Genomic DNA, 23,716 nt, shown 5'->3' on the forward strand with positions numbered 1-23,716 from the left:
CTATTTGTTAGAATAATAGAATAAGAGATTGGAAGGGACCTTGGAGGTCTTCTAGTTGCCCTCATATCATCTCAGACAAATAGTTGTCCAATTATACTTCTTTTCTGAGCTGTATGGTATTATAAATATTTTTAGTTTTGCTCCAGCAAGACGAGGAAAGGCATATTTGATTCTCTGCTTGCCACACGAAGGTTGGCTTACCCCATGGCTGAGATCATATTTCATAGTTTCAGCTGCCACTTTGTGGATTAAAATTGCCTGAGGGTAGCCAGGGTGTTTGCTTGCCTCGCCCAAAGCATTCTGTGCACCAGGAAGAGCGCCCAAATGAGGGCTGTGGGGGGGGGGCAGTCGGTGAAAGGGGGTTCTTTGCAGGTGATGGAGGTGAGGATCCCCAGCTGGCCTTGCTGAATGGCCTGGCCGAGCCTGCTCGCAAGAAGAGGCCATTAGCTTTGGCTGCTTTTCCTGCTCAGGAGCAATTTCCCCAGTCGGAAAGCAAAAAAACCTCCGTTGTTATATATTCAAGGTCCAAGGAGGGGCCAAAGGGCCGCTCCTTAGCTAACACTTGGCACCACTCGTGATTTCTCAGAAGAGCCAATTCAGACCCTGGACTGGCCACAGTCGCAGGAGGTGAGCTGGAATCAACACTAGAGATTTCTCGGAGCTCAGGATGCACCTCCTGGCTTCCTCTTCTGGCTTCTATGAGGAGGTTCAAGTCAGAAAGATCTTTCCGGTTGATTGCTTCAGCCACACTTGCCTCTGGAAGCATTGAAAGAGATTTTGAAGCATTTACTGTGTTTCCGGCAGTGGATGAAGCAACAGTCATAACCTGGGAATGGAGGGGAGCCGTTCATGGTACACACACACCCATGGCTTCCCTTCTCTGGGGGAGGAAGAAAAGGAGGGGCTACATAGGGAAGTGTGCAGTGCAAGCTGTGCCAAGAAAGGATCTTTCAGGCCTATGCAAAGATACATGTGGAACAAAGAATGGGGCACAGCTCTCGTCGTCCCCATGAAACCACCCTGAGAGTATTGAATCTTGCCCCCTTCCACCAGGGCCTAGTGCCTGGCTAATGTGGCATTGGCCTCTTCTGCTGCAGCAACATCACAGCAGCTGTTAAATCAGACACAAACAATTGCTGTTGATTGTGTTTTAAGATGTGGTCAAGGTTTGGACCCCCATCCCCATAGCTTAGTTCCCCATGGGCCTCCAGAGCAGGTACAGAGGTCCGCTACACTTGTACATATTACTGAAGCTGCAACTTTACAGCGCTCTTAGAATAATTTCCCAAACCAGCCTTTGCATTCTTGCCAAGTCCAATTATAATTCTTCACTTATCTCTGTCCACAGTTCACAGTGGCTATTTCAGCTCCGCCAGAGACATAGGGCAATACTGAATATCTTTACTGAAAGTGGATGGTTGAATTTAAGAAAATGGGCACAGCATAAGTACAGACACAGAACTAGTTGGAGCAGCAAATACATACATTACCGGCATCACCAAGTAAAACCTTCCACAGGAGTGCGCATATAGGCTTGCAGCCCCACACTGTCTCCCGCAGTACACTCTGAGGTAGCTGTTCTGTGTCACAAGAAGTCATTAAAATGCTGCATTGCACATTGCTGATATCGAAGTGCCTTACTAGTGCAGAGCAATTTCAGAAACACATTTCTTACCCAAGAGGGCATTTCTTTCACCAGGCACAGGAACCATGCAAGCATGCCTAACAGAACAATCCTGCAATGGCAATTGCACTATCCATCATTCTGTGCATGCTCGAAATATTTTGGGGTTTTTGGGTGGAAATCCCTGCAGATTTCAAATTATTGTGATTGCAAAGTATGAATGCAAATGTTTCCCTACTGGATAGAAGATAGCAGTGTCACTTCTGTTTCAGAGAGGTTGAAGAAGGAGAAGGAAAATAAAAATGCTTGCAATGCTGTTAGAAAATGGGAATTATCTACAAATTTTAATTTGTATTTGCCCTCCTGAGGAAAGTGAAGGGATTCAGCTCCAGATACTTGAATATATTTATCACCCTTGGATAACTGCATTCATCCCAGGATCATCTTCTCTTTTAAGAGAAGAAGGCAGCTTCATGTCTTAGATCTCTTCCCTCTGGGGGAAGGTCGCCCAGCAGCTTCTGGCTCTTTGTTCCAAAGGGCTCTTTCCCTTCAGCCGCTGGTGTTTAAGCACTCAAACAACCCCGGGGGCCTCTTCCGCATAGAAGACCCTGCTCCAGACCACTCTCGGGGCCTTAGCAAAAGAGCCTCCTCCCTACAGATTCTTCCAGCGAGGGAGGAATAGGACTTCCTGCTTCCTCTTCCTAGCCATTTTTCGGTATTCTCCACCCCAACACAGGCCTCAAGAAAAGCACAGATGTTTTGGAGACTTCTGTCTGGCTCCTCGTAAGTACTTCTGTCTGCTTAAGGGCTCCTAGACCTGCCCTCCGACTGGACATCATACCTGAGCTGACTTTCACCGCCTCCTTCTGCCCAAGAGGGTCATTTCACTGTTTCTCCCAGTCTGCCAGAAGGATGTAGAGTCTTCAACCTTGGCAACTGTAAGACCTGTTGACATCAATTCCCAGAATTCCCCAGGCAGCATGGTTGGTAGCTGAATTCTGGGAATTAAGTCCACACATCTTAAAGTTGCCAAGTTGGACACCTGTGATGTACACGATCCAGCTTCCTTTAAACTCTCAGAGAAGAGAGATACAGAGGTTGCTCACTCCCCTGCATGAGTTTGCAGGTCTTCTGCAATGCCTTATGCAATGCAACTCCATTTCCTCTTTTTTTAGATCTGTTTCTTCTGAACAATTTAAATTTCTCTAGCTGTATGTTCCAGTCATGGGTTTCATCCCATCAAGTTTTGGTAATAGCCTGTACTTGCCCTCATCTACTAGGCCTTGAAGGTCACTCTGTTTGTTCCTCATACTTCAAATGTTAGTATTTAGGCATCTGAGTCCTTTTTGAATGGCCCTACATTTGCTTCCTGTTTCTTCTGTTTTGTATCTGAGGTCCCCTTCTTTCTTACACTTGGTTCATTGTCTTGGGTTTATGTTTGGGATTAAGTTCTAAAATGTGGAAAAGGACATCAGATGCAACCATTCTGAAACATTTTCATTTTGAAAATATTGAAATGATTTTAAATAGAAGGAATATTACTGGGATGGGCAAATAGGAGAATATCCATATTTTTGTAAACTTTAGTTAGGTTGGTGGTATATAAATACTGTAAAGTTGGAAGGGATCTTGTAGGTCATCTAATCCAACCCCGCACCCAAGCAGGAGACCCTACTCCATTTCTGACAGATGGCAGTCCAGTCTCTTCTTGAAAGCTTCCAGTTACGAAGCTCTCACAACTTCTGAAGGCAACTTCTGTTCCATCAGTTGATTGTTCTCACTCTCACTTAGTGACTTATTTAGTGATTGTCTGAAGTTATGACAGATCCCCCTCCAACTTCCTTATGATTGGGTCACAATAAGAGCCTGTAGTACAGTGGACTAAAGCATTGTTATTAACAACTACTGCTTCCAATTACTGCAAGTTCAAATCTCACCAGGCTCAAGGTTGACTCAGCCTTCCATCCTTTCAAAGGTAGGTGAAATGAGGACTCAGATTGTGGGGGCAATAAGCTGACTTTGTATAAATATACAAAAGTATGAAGGCTATTGCTTAACGCATTGTAAGCCGCCCTGAGTCTCCGGAGAAGGGCGGCATATAAATTAAAGCAAAAAAAAAAAACATGACTGCATTTCGGGCACTTGGCAACTGGCTTACTTTTATGGCAGATTGCACCATTCCATGGTCACATGACTGTGACTTAATGACTTTTTTCCAGTTTCCAGACTTTTACACTGATGTCTCACAAAAAAACAATCATAAGAATGACTTGCTTTATAACCACAACATTCACTTTATGACTTCTTTATATAGAAGAATTTATATAGACTTCTGTAAAGCCTTCGATTCAGTAGTACACAACAAGTTATTTCTAAAAGTAAAATCATAGGGCATTTTCGGATTCCTACATAAGTGGATAGCTGCGTTCCTATCAAACAGGCAGCAAGTAGTCAAAATAGGGAACGCCTTATCTAACCCTGCACCTGTTAATAGCGGTGTCCCCCAAGGCAGCGTTTTAGGACCCACACTTTATACTTTATATAAATGACCTTTGCGATCATATTATAAGCAACTGTGTTCTCTTTGCGGATGATGTAAAACTATTCAATACCACTGACAATGCTGCTACTCTACAAAAAGAGGTCTTTTTGTATGTGTCAGAATGGTCAAACAATTGGCAACTCCCAATCTCAACCAACAAATGCTCTGTCTTACACATTGGCAAAAAAAATAATAATAATCAGAGCACAAAATACAAGCTGGACGGATACAACCTAACAGATGATCCTCACTCTGTCAAAGACCTTGAAGTACTCATCTCAAATGATCTAAGTGCCAGAGCTCACTGTAACAGCATTGCTAAAAAAGCATTAAGAGTTGTTAACCTAATCTTGCATAGCTTCTTCTCTGGTAATATTGAACTGCAAACTAGGGCATACAAAACTTTTGCCAGACCAATTCTTGAATACAGCTCATCTGTCTGGAACCCACACTGCATATTGGACATTAATACAACCGAACAAGTCCAAGATATTTCGCAAGAAGAGTCCTCCACTCCTCTGTTCACAACAAAATATCTTATGCCACCAGAGTCAAAATTTTGGGCTTAGACAACTTAGAATTTCACCATCTTCAGTCTGACCTAAGCATAGTACATAAAATCATCTGCTACAATGTCATACCAGCCAATGAATACTTCAGTTTCAACCAAAACAATACAAAAGCACACAGTAGATACAAACTCGTGGTAAACTGATTCAAACTAGACTGCAGAAAATACAACTTCAGTAACAGAGTTGTCAACACCTGGAATGCACTACCTGACTCTGTGGTTTCTTCCCCAAATCCCCAAAACTTTAACCTTAGACTGTCTACTGTAGACCTCACCCCATTCCTAAGAGGTCTGTAAGGGGCGTGCATAAGTGCACCAGTGTGCCTACCGTCCCTGTCCTAATGTTTTCTTTTATTAGTATCCTTCTCATGTGTGTATAATTATGTTTACACTTGTATCTGTCATAAAATACATGCTTGACAAATAAATAAATACAATACCCATGCGAGGAGACCCTACTGTCTTCTTTAAGGGAGGCACCACAATCTTTTCTGTTTGTTATTTACTACTGAAAACTTAGTGGATGATTTTGAAAAAGATCAAGTATTGTTTCTTATAGAACAGAATAGAAATATTACAAAAGTGCAGTATCTGAAGTGTGGCAAGTGCTTATACTATTTAGCCCCCTAACCTCAGAGAATGCCTGAAGGAAGCAGAGCAGAGAGCAAAATCTTCTCAAGCTGTAAGTTCTCACCATCTGTGCAGCTTCAAAGAGAGTCAGGGAAGATGCTGAAGAAAGAGGGAATGGGCAGGAGAGTCCAGCCTAGGAGGCAAAGGGCAGCCCTTTCCCATTCCCTGCCAGGCAGGAGACTCAGGATGCTGAACAAACAGGACAGAATAAGGTCTTCTAGCCCAACCCCTTGCACAAGCAGGAGACTATCCCATTCTGGACAAATGGCTGTCCAGCCTCTTCTTGAAAACCTCCAGTGTTGGAGCACCTACAACTTCTGGAGGGAAGCTGTTCACTGGTTAATTATTCCCATTGTCAGGAAATTTCTCCTTGGTTCTAGCTTGCTTCGGTCTTTGATTAGATTCCACCCATTGCTTCTTGTCCTGCCTTCCAGTGACACCTCAATCCATGTTTTTCACAGATTCTTTACCCTTCCTCCATATGAGTTCTATAGGTTGAATTCTATGCTGCCTCAATCAACAAGTGGCTCTAGGCAACATAGAGCAATAGAACAATAGAAACAAGAGCAAAAAAAATAACAACAAATGAATATATATTACTGTGTCAGAGAAAGAAACACAAACAAGAGTTGAATGTATCCATATTAGTATCAGTGTGGAGTCATAGAGCAATTCTGTCTTATTGACAGACCTACATTTTAAGGGCTTTCCTAAATGAAACTGCTTTGGGGCCATGTAGACTCCAGGGTTCACCTCTCCCACAAGGCAGCTGCAGCTAGCAGAATGCAGATCTCTGAGTCCCACAAAATGAAGTATTTTAAGGATGGAATGTGCACTGTGCAAGATTGAATAGGACAGGCCAACATAACTGGAGAGAGGCAATCGTTTATATAAATGGGTCTGAGCCAGAAAAAGCATTAAAGGGAATTAGCACCCGAAAGCTTACTAGCAGCCAGTGTAGTTTACAGAGCAGTCATGTTATCCAGGTAAACCCACCCAGAACTGCTTGTGCCGCCATACTCTGGACCCTCTGAATGGTCTTCAAAACTTGTCCCTGTAGGGTGTATTGCAATAGGCCAACCATGAATAGCCTTGAGTAGTACCTCCCAAACCAGGGAAATGTGTCATTAGTGCACAGTCTGGCCACAGATGCCATCTGCTCTTCAATCTAGACTTTGGGATGAGCCCCAAATTACATGTCTGTTTCATCTGAGGAAGTACATCAAGAAGAGGTTGAAAGGTCCTCAGAAATGGGGGAGGGCTGTGAATCCACACCACTCAAGTGTTGTTCAGCCTGAGCTTGTGCTGTCCCATCGAGAGGTCACAGCCTTCTCAAAAGCAGATATGCAACGGGGCATCCTCTGCATGTTGATGATACCTGATCCCATGCCAGTGAATAACCTCACCCAGCAACCTCATGTAGATGTTGCAGAGGATAACTTTGCTCTCATTTTCCAAATCTCTGCCTGTGTAAACTTGGTGGTGGTTAACTTGAATCAACCTGTTGTTTGTGATGAGCTCAGCCTCTTGTGTCAACTTAGCTGAATGAAAATAGGTCAAACAGGTTGTTACGCTACTGAGGCAAAACAAAGCTTTCATGCTTTTGACATGGCTTCTTTGGTGAACCAGAACTCCTAAACTGCCATCACTGCCACTGAGTCAATACCTGAACCAGCTCTTAGGCAGCTGCACTTTGCACCTCTGCCTGACCAAAGAGGACACCAGGGTGCAGACCTGGTCTTCTAAGAGGAGTGTCACAACTGGGCCAAAGAGAGGACCAGGAGGTTTAGGACAAAACAACTTTGTTAAGATTTCATGTGTCATGCCAGCAATTTTGGAAACTACTCTCACGATTCTATCCTCTCCTTTTTGGGGAACTTATTCAGAAGAAGATGATGTAACGCCCACAACTGAGTTCTTATCATAAAGGGGGAGAGGCGATAGAACATAGAATAACAAGGATGGAAGGGATGTAGAAGCGCTTTTGCTCAACCCTTTGCTTGAGCAGGAGATCTTATACCGTTCTGAACAAATGGCTGTCCAATCTTTTCTTGAAAACCTCTAGTGATGGAGCACCCACAATTTCTGAAATCAAGCCATTCCACTGATTAATTTTTCTCACTGACAGGACATTCTAAGTTAGATCTCTCTTTGATTGTACTTGGATAAGCTGTGAAATGTTTCAAACCAAGAAAGAAAAGAAGTTCAGCTGCCATTACTCAGCTTCTAGATCTCCCTTTGATAATCTTTCACCCGTTGCTTCTTGTCCTGCCCTCAGCTGCTTTGGAGCAGGGGTCTCCAACCTTTTGGACCTCAGGGACCACCAAATTCATAATTTTAAATCCCACAGACCACTGGGGGGGAGAGGCTCAGCCTCCTTTTGGGCCTACCTATCTGCTTCTGCGAGGCCTCCAGGTGGGAGGCCAGAGAGAAAGCGCCTGGTCTAGGCACACAGCCTGGAAACCTCTTTTGTGTTCCTTCTCTCAAGAAGCTTGGTCAATCTGAGTGAAGGAAAACGAAGACGGGCAAACTGATGGTGGCTTGCAGATGTTGGTGGGAAAGTCCCATATTCCAGAGCTGTAGTAGTCACAGGACTGGCCCTTTGGTCATCCTGAAGCAGCTCTTCCACCCAGGTGCATCGGCTTGCAGGGGAGCTGCCTGCTCCTCGGCAGGCCACTGCAACCCGGTGGAGGAGCTGCTCTGGGATAACTAATGGGCCAGTTCTGTGACTACTTCAGCTCTAGAATATGGGACTGGCCCATGGTGGGGCTGGAAATCTCTGCCATAGGGGGTGGCACATGCAGTGTGCAACTTTGAAGATGGTGCAACGTGCAAAAAGGAGTGCAGCCCTCACCAGCCAGAATGAGGTAATGATGCGGTTGTGGGGGGCTGAAGAGGCGGTGGCGATGGCTTGGAAGGTGCAGGAGCAAAGCGCTACTTGCATTTGTGCGGCATCAGCATTCTGCCTTTGGCGCGGTATATTTGTGCCAGCTGGTGGCGCCAAGGCAGCCCTCGATTCCTGCCACTTTGGGCTCAGATCAGTAAACCGTGTCCAGGAAGCACTACAACAGAGAGAAGCAGCCGGAGTCAGCCCTAGCTTTGCTGTCCATTGTGGATGCTAGATCGGCTCCCTGCAAACTTGTCTCTCGAGGAGCCAGGCTGAAGTTTCCCATGCCACTCACACTTCAGCGCCTTGACTCCCAGGGACAGGATGGAGTCCTTCAGGCAGTTAGCTTGACCGCTTGGTTAGCAGAGAAAAGCGGCTGGGGTCAATCCTAGCTTTGCTATCCATTGCAGTTAGAAATCTCAAATACGGCTGAGAATGCATGTTTCTCTTGTAGCCAGCCCGGATGCTAGATCAGCCCCCTGCAAACTGTCGTCTCTTGAGGAGCGCTCACTGAAGTGCAATATGAAAAATGCAAAGGATTTCTCTGTGGACCACCAAAATTTTCTTGCAGACCACCGGTTGTTGACCATTGCTTTGGAGAATAGGCCAACCTTCTCTTGTCTGTGAGAGCCCCTCAAGTACTGGGAAACTGCTATCATATCACCCCCTAGTTCCATTCTTCATTATACTAGATAAACTTAGTTCCCTCAACTGTTTATTGTGTTTTAGCCTCCAGACCCTTTATTATCTTTTTCTTTTCTTCTCTTTTTTTGTATCATGATGACCAGCTCTGGATGCAATATTCCAAGTGGGGTCTCCCCAGTGCAGTATAAAGCAGTATTATCTCTGCAGTATTGCAGAGTTTCTCTCTCAGTTGATATCTGAGTAGTTAAAGTCCCCCATTATTATTGTAGTATGCTTCCTGCACACCTTAGCTAAATGATAAGCAAAAAAATCACATCTCTGCTTGTAGTACACACCAATGTCACAGTGGTGAAATGTAAAATTTGTTACTATTGGTTCCGTGGGCGTGGCTTGGTGGGGGGTAATGTGACTGGGTGGGCATGGCCAACTTTTTTTTTTTTTTTTTTACTTTTAAAGGCATTTTTTTTCTACAATGTCTTCGGCCAGAGGTTGCAGAAAAAAATGCTTTTAAAAGCCTCTGACAATCCCAGCTGAGCTGCTCGATCATGAGAGGCTTTTTTTTTACTTTTAAAAGCATTTTTTCGGCAGAAGAAAAAATGCTTTTAAAAGTTTAAAAAAAAGCCTCTGATGATTGGGCAACTCAGCTGGGGATGTGGGGGGGGGGGCAGGGATTTTTGCTACCGGATCGCCTGAACCAGAAGCATTTCACCCCTGCCATGTCATTTCCTTTTCCTTTGATTTTAACCCAAATGCGTTCAAGAAGGCTTTCATCCTTTCTTTATTTTGGGGTTGTTGGTTTTTTTGCATTTCTGTAGAGGTGTAGTTATTTCTTACATATAACAGATTAACAGAGTTGGAAGGGACCTTGTAGATCATCTAGTCCAACCCCGCACCCAAGCAGGAGACCCTACACCATTTCTGACAGATGGCAGTCCAGTCTCTTCTTGAAAGCCTCCAGTGACGAAGCTCCCACAACTTCCAAAGGCAACTTCTGTTCCACGGGTTGATGGTTCTCACTGTCAGAAAATTTATCCTTATTTCCAGATTGAATCTCTCCTTGGTCAGTTTCCATCCATTAGTCCTTGTCTGGCCTTTGGGGGCTTTGGAAAAGAGCTTGACCCCCCCTCCTCTCTGTGGCAGCCCCTCAAACATTGGAAGACAGCTATCCTGTCTCCCCTGGTCCTTCTCTTCACTAGACTAGCCATGACCAGTTCCTGCAACTGTTCTTCATATGGTTTAGCCTTCAGTCCTCTAATCATCCTGGTTGCTCTTCTCTGCACTTTTTCTGGAATCTCAACATCTTTTTTATAGTGTGGTGACCAAAACTGGATGCAGGACTCATCTAGTACTACTCACCTAGTAGTGTGGTCTTACTAGGGCTTTATAGAGTGGTAGTAGTATCTCTCTTGATCTTGATTGTATCCCTCTGTTAATGCAATTTAGTATTCCACTGGCTTATGCAATGCTCTGGTGAAGAGCTCTGGTGGCTCAGCAGACTAAAGCACTGTTATTAACATCCACTTACATCTGCTGCCTGCAATTACTGCAAGTTCAAATCTCACCAGACTCAGCCTTCCATCTTTTCTAAGGTAGGTAAAATAAGGACCCAGATTATGGGGGCAATAAACTGACTTTGTATAAATATACAAAAGTATGAAGGCTATTGCTTAACGCATTGTAAGCCACCCTGAGTCTCCGGAGAATATAAATAAAATTAAAAAAAAATGCAACTCCATTTCCTCTTTTTTTAGGTCTGTTTCTTCTGAACAATTTAAATTTCTCTAGCTGTATGTTCCAGTCATGGGTTTCATCCCATCAAGTTTTGGTAATAGCCTGTACTTGCCCTCATCTACTAGGCCTTGAAGGTCACTCTGTTTGTTCCTCATACTTCAAATGTTAGTATTTAGGCATCTGAGTCCTTTTTGAATGGCCCTACATTTGCTTCCTGTTTCTTCTGTTTTGTATCTGAGGTCCCCTTCTTTCTTACACTTGGTTCATTGTCTTGGGTTTATGTTTGGGATTAAGTTCTAAAATGTTGCTTTCCTCCCCTCTGATTTTAATTTAAAGTCCTTTGGAAAAGCCAAGTCAGTCATTTTCTAAAAATGTTCTTCCTGGTTCTTATGCAGTGCAGCTCATCCCTTGCTAGAAACCTTCCCTCACACGTGTGTGTTACACAGATCATGCAGAGATTGAGAGTAGCTGAACAGCTTGGCTCTGCTGGGAACATTCAATCTCCCACCGCTGGCTCAAAAATTACCTCTGTAGTGTTTTACAGACAACCTCCCCGCCCCTAAACAAAGTGCTTGGGTGTAAATCCTGACTTGATATTTAAAATGTATACAATTGGCTTCAGCAGAGGCCATTTGTTGAAATGGAATTGCTTTTGGCTTCAGTTGCAGCCCTGTCAGTGATTTGACTAGAATGACACAACAGAAGGAGGAAAACCACAGCCTGTGATCCCAGTTCAGTTGGACCTGGAATTCATAGAAGTGACTGCATTTTTTTTTACTTTCACAACCTTCTCCAAAATTCAAGAAAAACGGAGCTATAGAGACCTTGTAGGAGGAGAGCCTTGTTTGTCTCTGCTGGCAAAAATCGGTAGTGTGGGAACTGCTTCTCTGACTACCAAATTGTACTAAAAGGCATCCCTCCGTGGAGTTCTTTTCAGTCCTCTGGAGCAGTTGGCAACCGATCCCGATTGGGGAATGCTGGCGGGGAGGCAATATTAGGAGGGGTTTTATTGTGGAATCCTGGGTGCTCTCAGGACTTGCAGAGGTTTCCTTCCCCAACATGGTGGGAGGGAGTGTGGGGTTTGCTCCCCGTTTCTGTGGGCTCTCCCTGAGTCCTGGTGATCAGAGGCAGTAGCCTTCTTTCAAAGAGCATTCCCAGCCACCCCCGACTGCTTTTCCTTCGTGTTCACATTCCGAAGCATCATTAGGACTTGCCTCTCCCAAGCACTTTGTGTACTGTACAATCTGCTATTTTTGTTTATTCCTTTGGCATAGACTACATTGCAACTTCATTTTTGTTTTATTTATATTAGGATTTTGTGGTTGTTTTAATGTACTGCTTTTAATCCTCTTACTGGAACGGCTTTGTAAGCCACACTGAATTTCCACAGATCAGAGGGGCATATAAATCTTAGTAAATTCACACAAAGAAAGCCACTTTAATGTAGAAGTTAAGGCATTAGGCTAGAAACCTGGAGATTGTGAGTTCTAGTCCTCCCTTGGGCATGAAGCAGCTGGGTGATTCCTGACATTGGGCCAGGAAGGAGGAGGCCAGGACAAACCCCCTCTTCAATCTTGCTTTGCAGGCGCCAGGAATCAAGACTGATTCAAAGCCCCCCAAGCCCTCTGAACCGAGACCCCACAACATACAGCACGTACATGCTGCTGTTGAAGTAGCATTTTCATCCTTATTCTGACACCATCCCAGGACAACTACAAGACATTGAAGTTTCATGCACTTCACCATCCAAGGTGCTGTGGGTCATGGGAAGGGCTTCAGAGGTGCTTTGTGGTTTTTCAGGTGGATGAAGAGGTGACCCTTCCCTCCAGGCTCTGATCAGTCCCATTGGCCACCTCTCTGCTGATGCTTCCCCAAAACACTGGGAGAGCACATAAAATGTAACACCAAGGCTTAGAATCATAGAGTCATAGGGTTGAAAAGGACCTTGGATGTCTTCAATCCAGAACTGGACACAATATTCCAAATGTGGCCTCACTAGTGCAGAGTACAGTACAGAAAGTGATAGTACAGAGTGGTACTATCGCTTTTTGTGATCTTGATGCTATCCCTCTGTTAATGCAGCCTAGGACTGTGTTGGCTTTTTTGGCAGCTGCAGCACACTTCTGGCTCACATTTAAGTGGTTATCCATTAAGTCTCCAAGATCCCTCTTGTAGTTACTGCTGTTGAGCCAAGTACCATTTATTCTATATCTGCACATGGGTTTTTCTTGCCTAAGTGTAAAACTTTAATTTTTTGACCACTGAACTGCATCTTGTTGGACAGGCCCTATGCCCAAGTCTTCAGCCTATGTTAGCAATTTCCTCAGTTTGGTGTCAGTTGCAAATGTGATCAGTTCTCCTTCTAACTTTTCATCTAAATCTTTTATAAAGATGCTGAAGAGTACTGGGTCCAAGACAGAACCTTGAGGTACTCCACTGCATGCTTCCCTCCATGTAGATGTAGTTCTGTTAAGGACTGTATGATGAGTGCAGGTGGTCAGACAATTGCAAATCCATCTCGTGATATACTGTCTATCCCACACACAATCCCAAGAAGTAGGCTGTGGTCTACTTTGTCAAATGCCTTACCGAAGTCTAAGTAAACTATGTCCACAGCATTTCCCTGATCTACTAAATTACTCACTATATCAAAGAAGGCAATAAGGTATGTATGATATGATCTGTTTTTAATAAACCCATGCTGATGTCTAGTAATCACTTTATTGATGTTTAGATGTTCACAAACCCACTACTTGATTATCTTTTCCAGGATTTGCACAGGTATTGATGTCAATATTGTTTCTTGAAACTTGAAATAGTATAAGTTTGAAACAGTATAGTAGCATACAATAGTGAAATAACAATAAAATGATGCACAAGTGAAAATACAGCAAAATGATGTAATAAGATGCATTCAGATGGTTGTGTTCAAGTGGGAATAAATCTTTAAAGGCAAAAATGTTTTAGTCAGCTGGGGTTTCTGAAAAAATGTATTACAGAGAATGCAGTAGAATGGGGAAGAAAACTGGGAGGCATTGAAAGAAGTCAATGCAGTTAAACAGACAGCTTACAAAGGAACTGAGATTCCAGAATGTACTTGCTATCAATGGAAGAAAAGTCTTTAAAAAAAAACTTAGCTCAGAAACGAAGTAAGAGATCACAATGGCAAAACACATTGAGAGGGGTTTCTCCAAAAGTGTCAACAAAAGGGCTTCTTTCAGAAGGAGAAATCTGAACAGATGACAAAAGAAAATAATAATGGAGGAACTTCTATCTGATTTTGCCTCTGTCTTTGCGTCCAAAGGAATTGGTGGTTTCAGTGACAGACTGCAAACGAACACAACAGGGGTGGGGTGCAGGACCCTCCAGCTAATTGGAAGGCCCTAAAAAGCTGCCAGGACCTCTGCCAGTGATCACGAGATGTGTGTGTGTCTGTGTGTTTGTGTCTCTGGAGAGCTGGGAAGAAGCCACTGAGCTGGAGGATCCTAGAGATTTCTCATCAGGGTGATTGCTGGTAATAAAGCAAGCATTTAATCAGCATCTCAAAGCAGTGCTGAGTGCCGAGAGTCAACATGATTTTCTAAAAAAAACAGGACAGGTGAATCAAATCTTATCTTCATTTTTTGACAGGTTCACTGGTGAACAAGAGGAATGCTTTGATTATAATCTACCTTTGACAAGTTACCCAAACATTCTCATTGTCAGACTATTAAAGGGTGGCACTACAGTAAGGTGGGTCCACAACTGGCTGCTTAATTACATTCAGAGAGTGACATTAAGTTGGAAAGTGAGAGCTTGTAGGTTTTCACGGGGATTTCTCTTGGGGTAGTATTATGCAACATTTTTATTAATGACCTATTACTAGTTTTGTGGATGACATAACATCTGAGTTGGTTGCAGTGTAATCAGGACAAGTTGGAAGTCTGAGATTACAAGAAGAAGGTGTATTTTAATAGAGAAAAGTCTTTTTTATTTAGGGAGGAAAAGATGTAGAAATTAAAATGGGAGATTAATGATTTGGAAGCTTCAGATTGAAGCAGGATTTATAGTTATTGACAACCAGCTGAATATGAGCATATCAGGCAGCTGATATGGAGTCTATGAAGATAGGCTGGTTGGAACTAGGGATATTCAAGAGAAACGAAGACTGAGCAAAGATCTGATAGCCAAGATATATTAACTGCTTTTCACAGCCACAGAAACTAGGACAGAAAAAAATGAGTATACATTGCAAGTATTCATATTTCATTTTATTGTAAGAAAAACTTTCTGGGGCAAGAACAGTCTGCCCATGGAGGCAGTGAGTACCCCCTCCTCACAAGAGAGGACCTATCTCTTGGGAATGGCAGATTTGGTTTTCCAGATCAGTTTACGAAGGTTGGTCTTGTGTCCTTTCCAGCTCTAGACTTCCATGATGGTCTGATTCAGTCCCCAAGCATCAGAAAGAATCTACCAGCATACAGTAACTGTGGTTGGGCTCTCTCCTGCCTTGGAGAAGGCTGTGACAGATGAGCTTTGGAACTGACAGAGCTGCCGCGGTCCGATTGGGGATGAGTTAGAGGCAAGGGTATGAGGACACACCACGCAAAACAGCAAGTGCCAGGGCATGTTTGTGCCACCATTAGGAGGATGTGAGAATGGCCCACAGAGAAAAGGTGCAACAAACTGAAATAGGTATTAGCCTCAAATGACAGGACCAGCACTCCGCCCTGCTTTGAGCTGCTTGGCTGCCTAAGTGGCCATGACTATTTTTAAAGTTTATTCAACTTAGATTGGCTAAGATTGAAGGACCATGTTTTCCCATCTTTTCCCAGTTACGCCCTCATAGCACAGAGGCAGATTCTTGTTATGAATTCTATGTTAGGATCTCCTCTTGCATGGAAGTCCTTCTGGTGGGACTCAGAAGAGGGGCCTTCTCTGTGCTGGCTCCCTCTTTTGGAACATCAACTCTGCAGAGATAAAATTGGCCTCCACCTTGACACTCTTTCGAAAGGCCTTGAAGACCTGGCTTTGCCAAACAACCTGGCAACCAGGGTGATACAGAGGCCATCAAATGGCTTGCTTGCTTGTTATCACGGGGAAGGGGTGGGTGGGTTTGGGTTTTCTATTTGGGCTTTTATTTTGGTAAGCCACCTGGAATCATTGTGAGTGAGTTGAACAGCCATATAAATGTTCTAAATACATAGATTATGACCAAATAGGGAGAGTTGGTAGAGGGATGAGCAGTCCTATACCCAGATCCTACCAATTCCTGCTCCTGTGCTATGATGAGCTGATATTTTCCTGCAGCTGAAGACCAGCACCTGTGATTTTCTGACCACACTCTGCATCCTTTGGCAACAGCTGTAGCTAGAGACAATCCTGGCAGCAGTAATCAGTTGGCAAGGAGGGTGGAGGGCACCTCAGCTCAGCAGGGGGAAAGGCCCGTGGAGAAGGTAAATGCAGCCACCAGAAGTCATTTGACTGATGTTACACAATGGAACAAGCAGAAGATTTCCTTTCTCAAGCCCAGACCCAGGGACTGGCTGGCCTGGATCTCCAGCATACAACCTATACCGGATTTGGCACACTTGAACACACTCTAGGTGGGAAATCTCACATTTAAAGGGTGGGGTCAGGGTTCCAAGAAATAGTCCTATAGCAAGCAAAACTCTGAGGCAGGTGAATTCCTCAAAAAATAACTTTATTAGAGATATCACATTGACACAAATCTGTGAAAACCGACTCTGAAGGGTTAGGTTTCTCTAATTAACAGAGGAAAAAAATGGTTTCTAAGTTTACAACTGAGATGTTAGCCTAGGACAATATTTCTTAAATGTTCTACTTGCCAGACCCCTTCTCACTTTTAAAAATTGTGGAAGACCCCAAAAGAGCTTTTGTTTGTAGGGATTATATTTATTGATATTTACCATATTTAAAAAATGATGTATACATAGAATGAGCCATGGTGGCACAGTGGTTAGAAAGCAGCGTTGCAGGCTGACTCTGCCCACTGCCAGGAATTCAATCCTGATGGGGTTCAAGGTTGACTCGGCCTTCCATCCTTCTGAGGTTGGTAAAATGAGGACCCAGATTGTTGCGGCAACATGCTGACTCTGTAAACCGTTTAGAGAGGGCTGTAAAGCACTGGGAAGCAGTACAGAAGTCTAAGTGCTAGTGCTAAGTGCTATATCTTTATTATTTATTGAATCATGTAAACCAGTGGTTCTCAACCAGTGGTTTGCGGACTCCTGGGGGAGTCCACAATGTCATCACAGGGGGTCTGCTTGAAGAAATGTAATGATTTAAATCTTGAATTAAATCTTGGGGCCCATGGCCATGATCCGTGGCCACAAAAGATATTTCAAGGGGGGTCCATGGTGAAGAAAATGTTGAGAACCACTGATTTATTAACATAAATACAATATTTTCAAGAAAAAGCCCTATACTTTTTAAACAAATGAAAATAATAATGAGAAGGGTGACAAAAATGTCTTGGCGGACCTCCAGAGGCTAGGCTGGCACATTCCAGGTCTGCCTTGTACACCCAGTAGTGGGCATACCGGCTGGGCTCCAATCTCAAGTCCATCCTGTACTCGCAGGGCCAGCAGTTCCTCCTGAATCCCAGGCCTGCCCCTCAGGGGCACTTGGCCAAGTGCAAATGCAGGTGGGAGACAGCTGGCCCTGTTGCCCTGGGGGTCCTTTGAAACTGGGGTTGATTTTCTCCACAGGAACCACATCAAGGTGCATCCAGTTCTCCATTAACTCTCTCACAAGATAAGAGAAGATGGCCACAGAGCAGAAGTGACCTTTGCCCACCATTCCTGGCTTAATAATTGACATGTTTCATCACGCTAATAAATCTCCAGAGGCGACACATATATAAAGGACCTGCAGAGTCTTAGCAGATCCCTTTGTGTGCGAGCCCCTCTCTGGTCTCTCCTCAGCCATGGCCAAAGGGTTCTTCATCAGCAAGTCTTTGGGGATCGTAGGCATTGTCCTTGGCCTGGGGGCTGTGGCTACAATCATCGCCCTCTCGGTTGTCTACACCCAGGAGAAGCAGCGGGCAGATAATGCACTCGCCAACCAGGGCCCAAGCAGCACCATCACGGCTGGCGCTACTATAGCCGGCACTGTCCAAGCTACCACGGCCGGCGCCACCCAAGCTACCACGGCCAGCACCACCAGAGCTACCACGGCCGGCGCCACCCGAGCTACCACGGCCAGCACCACCAGAGCTACCACAGCCGGTGCCAACAGCACTATCACAACCAAGCCTTTGGAGCCTTGGGACCACATGCGGTTACCCAAAACTTTGATGCCCACATTTTACACTATCTCTCTGCAGCCATTTCTGAAAGAGGTCAGCCCAGACTTCTACATTTTCAAAGGCAACAGCACAGTGGAGTTCCAGTGCAAGCAGCCTACGGACCTCATACTCATCCACAGCAAAAAGCTGAATTACACTCTGCAGGAGACATTCCTTGCATCCCTGACAGGAATTAATGTCGTTGCACCTGCCATTGAAAGAACTTGGCTAGTGGAGAAGACAGAGTACTTGGTGGTGAAACTCAAAGAGAAACTCCAGCAGGATAAGGCCTATCGACTGCATGCCGAGTTCACTGGGGAACTGGCAGATGATCTGGCTGGCTTCTACCGCAGTGCTTATATGGAAGAAGGGAAATCCAAGTATGTGGAAGGGACAGAGATGGTGGTGGGGAGTATGGGGACAGGAAGAGGACCCACAGAGATCTGTTCCATCAATGGGTTTTACAACATGGTTGTATATGTGCCTCCTTGAGAGGCCCCAGATCGAGCAGAAAGAGCAGGGGCGATTAATAGAAAGGTTCCTGGGCCTCTCGACTGACCATCTGGGATCTGTCTTTATCTAGGCTGGTGGCTACAACCCAGATGCAGGCTGCTGATGCCCGCAAAGCTTTTCCTTGCTTTGATGAGCCTGCCATGAAGGCCAACTTCTCCATCACGCTGATCCACTTGCCCGCATATAAGGCGCTCTCCAACATGCCTATTAACAGTGAGTGCCTAATTGGGTGGGTGGGGGCAGAGGAAAGGGCTTCCCTGGGCAGTGGGGAGGACTTAGGGTGCTCTCGCTCTTGGCTGTCACCCGGGCTCCTCTAAGAGGCTGGCAAAACATCCCTCTAGTCTAGGTGGAAACCGGAGGCTGAACTGACCAAGGGGGCCAGGAATGGGGCTGGGGAGAAGGTGACGAATGACTGACTTAGCAGGATGAGGGTGCTTTTAGGGTGTGTCTGAGGGTGTGGAAAGAAGATTCTTGGCCATTAGAAATGGGGAGAGACTCCTTAAGGCCAGACTTTAGCAGTGGTTGGGTGGCGGCAAAATCTGCTGCTGCTGCCACCGAAGATGTCGGAGGGGGGGCTCCTAGGGCTGAGATGAGTCTGGTAGGAGATGCGTCCACCCACTTGTGCTCCCCAAGGCAAAAGGAAGTGGGAAAAGGGAGGGATCTGAGAGGGGGGAGGGTGCACCCGTATTTGTGATGACCATTACTTTAAACAGGCAATTTGCCCCCTGACAGCCATGGGTCAGCGTGACCACAACACACCCGCAACCTTTCAAGGCTCTGTTGGCACAAAGGTGCCTCCTCCCCATGGAACACATTGTAGAAAGTCATGGGCAGCAATGCAAGGTTTTTGCTGCATTTAGTGGTGGGGAAAATCTACCCTCTGCCTCCAAAGGGGAGGATTGTTCTGCTTTTACACAGGGCAGGTAGATCCCTGCCGCTGAGCTGCCCAGGCCTGTCAGTGGAATCTGCGAGTGAATGAAAAGGGGCTGGGGACCTTCTGCCTAAAAGGGTGACCGGGCCGAAGGGTAAAAAGAGAAGGGCACCCTCCTTTGGAAACTTGTGCTTGGGGAGACAGCACCCCTTCCTCCTGGGGAGGAGGGCCAGGCAAGGGGGGCGAGCTCACCCCTTCTCCTCTCTGCCTTTTCTTCCAGAGACTGAGGAAGTAGCAATGTCAGACGGATCAATCTGGACACGGACTGAATTTGAACCCACCCTCAAGATGTCTACCTACTTGCTTGCTTTTATTGTCAGCGAGTTTGAGAATGTGTCTGCTATCCATCATAACACCCTGGTAGGCCTGCTTTCATGGGGGACCCCCTGCCCACAACAGGGACATCCCCTAGGTTGTTCTGCCCTGGAAGAGGGGCCTTTCCTGAGCGTTCTTGGCTCCTCTTTCAGATCCAGATCTGGGGCCGCCCCAAGTCGATCAAGGAAGGCCAGGGGGACTACGCCCTCAATGTCAGCTGGCCCATTCTCAGCTTCTTCGAGCAGCAGTACAATGTGCCTTATCCTCTGAAGAGATTAGGTAGGTGAGGAGGGCTGAGTCACAGATGGGAGTCATGACTCTGGGCAGGGGGTGGGGAGACCTGGGTAGCCTTCAGTCATGATGGGTTCCTGTGGGCGTGATCCTCCCCCATATGCTTTATCTCCTCCCAATTCTTGCACTCAGCATTCACAGAGAGTCTTGGGCACTGTTGGCAACTTAGCACCAGACGGAAGAACCTCAGTGAGCGACTCCCTTGCATTTAAGCTCCCCGCTGCCCTTGCACAGCCACAGCGGTAGATGCTTTGAATCGGGGAAAAGATGCTTTGATCAGGGAGGGTGGCTCGAGGTTGAACAGGGAGTCCTGGGGGTGGTTTTGGTTCAGTTAGCGGGGCCTTCTCTTGCCAGACCAAGTCGCTCTTCCGGATTTCAATGCTGGAGCAATGGAGAATTGGGGGCTGATCACATACCGTGAGAGTGCGCTACTCTTTGACCCGGAATTCTCTTCCATCGGCAACAAGGAACGGATTGTGACAGTGATTGCTCATGAAGTTGCCCACCAGGTATTTTCTAGATTGTACCCTACCAATATAGAGGGCATGCAAGGGAACCTCTGGGCAATCCACCCTGGCACCCTCTTATACCCAGGGGCTCCTAGAAAAAGTGCTTATGGGACTAATCCCCTCCCTCTCAACAGTGGTTTGGAAACCTGGTAACCCTGGAGTGGTGGAATGAGCTGTGGCTAAATGAGGGCTTTGCATCATACGTGGAATATTTGGGTGCAAATGAAGCTGAGCCCACATGGAATATTGTAAGTGCCGTGTGGGGTGCTGGATGGGGATGGGAAGGCAACAGGGGCATCACTGAGCCAGTGCAACTGATTGGATGAGGGCTGGAGCAGTGCAGTACAGAAGAGAGAGTTGGCCAGGGTGTGATCTAGACTGGCTAAATGGGTAGACGTGTCTGGAGTCCAGGTGCCCCAGTAGCTCTGGGAAAAGCCCTCCAGGGCCTGGAGCCAAGAGCCGAGCACATTCTGAACGAGGCAAATCGAGCGGAGCATCTGTGGGAGGCTGAATTGTCGGGAGAAGGGCTGAGCTGAGCAGCAGACCTGGAAAGGGAATCCAGATGTAGGAAGATCCGGAGTCTTCAATGGTTGCCCATTTCATCCACTGCCAAGATTCCTGGGCAGCAGTTCTTTCACTAAGCAGAGTTTACATACAACATGTAACATGATTACTGAATCCACTCATTTAACCCATTTCCTGGTTTAGTAGAGTCCACTGAATCACAAAATAGCCAAATCCATGCATTGGTTAGCTCTTCTCATCTCCCAGGGTAAGCATGTTGTCTGAAGGCAGCACTAGTCTTTAACTGACTTGGCTGAGAGTCTAGCCCAAGTCTCTGAAAGGCTGAGAAAACTCATCTAGACTTGCCTTTCCTGGTTCTGGAGAGAAAGGACTTATCCTGGAACAGAGATGATTCTGCTGGAGAGGCTTCCCAGATCTTCCTGCTGGATCCAAAGTCCTTGTGGTAGATCTAAGAGGAGGAACTTCCACGTCCTGCCCTTCCAACTATAAGCCCACTGGTGGCAATAAGGTTGCTGCCCACTGTGGTCTTTGGTGGAAGAAGGACTCGGGGCCAGTCAGGTTGCTTTGAGGACTGAGTTTAAGGCCTTTGTTTTCAGAAAGACCTCATTGTACCGAATGATGTGTACCGTGTGATGGCCATCGATGCTCTGGCTTCCTCACACCCGCTCTCCAGCCCTGCAGAGGAAATCAACACTCCAGCTCAGATCAGTGAAGTCTTCGACTCCATTTCCTACAGTAAGGTGAGGTTGGGGGGGGCTTGGTGAAACCTTGCTTGACTTTTAGAGCAGGAGGGATTTCTTAGCAGCTTTGCTGGGTTGCCTTCACCCTGGAGGAGTGCAAATGCACACAAATGCCAGGAGCAAGAAAATCCATCCCACAGCAAGAAGAGTGAACTCCCATCAACCTGCAAATGCATCCCACCAGGTGGAGAAACGCTAAAATGCAGGGCCAAGTAAAAAGTGTGTGTGTGTTTCTTAAGCAAGTTGGGAGGGTGGAACTGGCATTTAAAAAAATAAACAAACCCTGATCAACTTTGGACAGACTGTACGCTGCCCCTCCCCCCTTGCTCCAAAGTCACTTGAACCCTTCAAGCAGGAGCAGAGCCAGTGAAGGCTTTGACATTTCACCCATCACAGAAGAGTTCATGTTTTGCTCTATAAGAACTTCAGGATTCTTAGTCAAGATCCATTTATTTCCCAAAGGGCCCAATCTATCAGGAGTGCTGGTAAAAGTAAGCTTGTGTCAAGAAATATAATGAGTTGCCCATCTTTTGAAAGACAATGCAGCTTTCTACAAACACCTAGAAGCAAGCAAAGTTATAACCAAAAGCCAACATGGATTTGTCAAAGCAGATCATACCGAAGAAACCTTATCTCATTCTTTGACAAAGTGACTAAATTAGTGGACCAGTAAAATGCTGCAGACATAATATACTTGGATTTCAGTAAGGCACTCGACAAAGAAGACCAAAGTAGACAAAGGGCCTACTTCTTGGTAAGCTAGAAAAATGGGGGATAGACAGCATCACCACCAGAGGGATTCTCAATTGGCTGATCAACCACATTCAGCATGTAGGAACTGCATCTGCATGGAGGGAAGCATACAGTGGGGTACTTCAAGGCTCTGCCTTTGGCCCAGTTCTCTGCTATATCTTCATCAATGATTTAGATGAGGAGTCAGAAGAGGAATTCATCAAATTTGCAGACCACGCCAAGCCTGGGGGGAATAGCTGACATTTTAGAAGGATCTTGACAGACTTGAACACTGGGCCCCATACAACAAAGTGATGAGATTTTACACTTACTTACACAAACCAAGTGTACAGGTACAGCATAGGTGGCACCTGGCTTAACAAGAGAGGCATCTCCGAGAGGCATCTCGGAGTCCTAGTGGATAACCACTTAAATATGAGCCAGCAGTGTGCTGCAGCTTCCAAAAAAGCCAATACAGTCCTAGGCTGCATTGAATCAAGATCATGTGAAACATCAGTACCACTTTATAATGCCTTGGGAAGACCACACTTGTAATATTGCCTCCAGTTTTGCCTCCATGATACAAAAAAGATCTTGAGATTCTAGAAACAGTGCAGAGAAGAGCAACAAAGACAATTAGTGGGCTGAAGGCTAAAATGTGTAATGAATGGTTGCAGAAACTGGGCATATCTAGTCTAACAAAGAGAAAGACTAGAGAGCGCATTGATAGCAATCTTCCCATATTTGAGGGGCTGTCACAGAGAGGAAGGGGTTGACCTATTCTCCAAAACACCTGAAGGTAGGACAAGAAGTAATGAATGGAAACTTACTAAGGAAGATCCAGCCTAGAACTAAGGAGGAATTTCCTGTCAATAAAAACAATTAATCCTGTCTCCAGAAGCTGTGAGTGCTCCATCACTGGAGATTTTTAAGAGGAGACTGGACAGCCATTTATCCAGAATGGTATCAAGTCTCCTGCTTGAGCAGGGGGTTGGACTAGAAGACCTCCAAGGTCCCTTCCATTATCCTGTGAATTCAGTATCTGTTTACTGAGCCTCCTGATAGCTGTGAACCATGGGCTTTGGAGAACGAAAGAGGGATTTGCTGTGTTCTTCCTCAGATGATCCCCAGGGCTGCCCACAATAAGTCTGGGACCAGGTCTGCTCCATGCCCTGCATGGCCCTCTTGTGCAAGATCCTCCTGTGGAGGAAGAAAAGAGGGGTGAGCACGGTGTGTGTGTGT

The 23,716-nt window shown here is 45.6% G+C and overlaps 1 protein-coding gene across 5 annotated transcripts in view; it reads left to right on the forward strand.

Annotated features, from left to right (window-relative positions):
- The window catches only part of ANPEP (alanyl aminopeptidase, membrane), a 34,572-nt gene that overhangs the window by 2,596 nt on the left and 8,260 nt on the right, over positions 1 to 23,716 (forward strand). Inside the window, exons 2-9 of one of the 5 annotated variants that reach the window (XM_070953449.1) lie at positions 14,261 to 14,362; positions 17,341 to 18,298; positions 18,502 to 18,644; positions 19,583 to 19,722; positions 19,830 to 19,956; positions 20,323 to 20,477; positions 20,612 to 20,725; positions 21,599 to 21,742. In XM_070953449.1, the coding sequence (XP_070809550.1) occupies positions 17,559 to 18,298; positions 18,502 to 18,644; positions 19,583 to 19,722; positions 19,830 to 19,956; positions 20,323 to 20,477; positions 20,612 to 20,725; positions 21,599 to 21,742 (1,563 nt within the window). In that variant the 5' untranslated portion in view covers positions 14,261 to 14,362; positions 17,341 to 17,558. Of the gene's footprint in view, positions 1 to 14,260; positions 14,363 to 16,195; positions 16,216 to 17,340; positions 18,299 to 18,501; positions 18,645 to 19,582; positions 19,723 to 19,829; positions 19,957 to 20,322; positions 20,478 to 20,611; positions 20,726 to 21,598; positions 21,743 to 23,716 lie in introns of those variants that run through there. The other 4 variants (XM_070953452.1, XM_070953450.1, XM_070953453.1 and 1 more) reach the window with 4 other exon arrangements.

The sequence above is a fragment of the Pituophis catenifer genome, unplaced genomic scaffold, assembly GCF_029215685.1.
Source record: "Pituophis catenifer annectens isolate HBS135680 unplaced genomic scaffold, rPitCat1.0.hap2 SCAF_14, whole genome shotgun sequence".
Lineage (NCBI taxonomy): Eukaryota > Metazoa > Chordata > Lepidosauria > Squamata > Colubridae > Pituophis > Pituophis catenifer.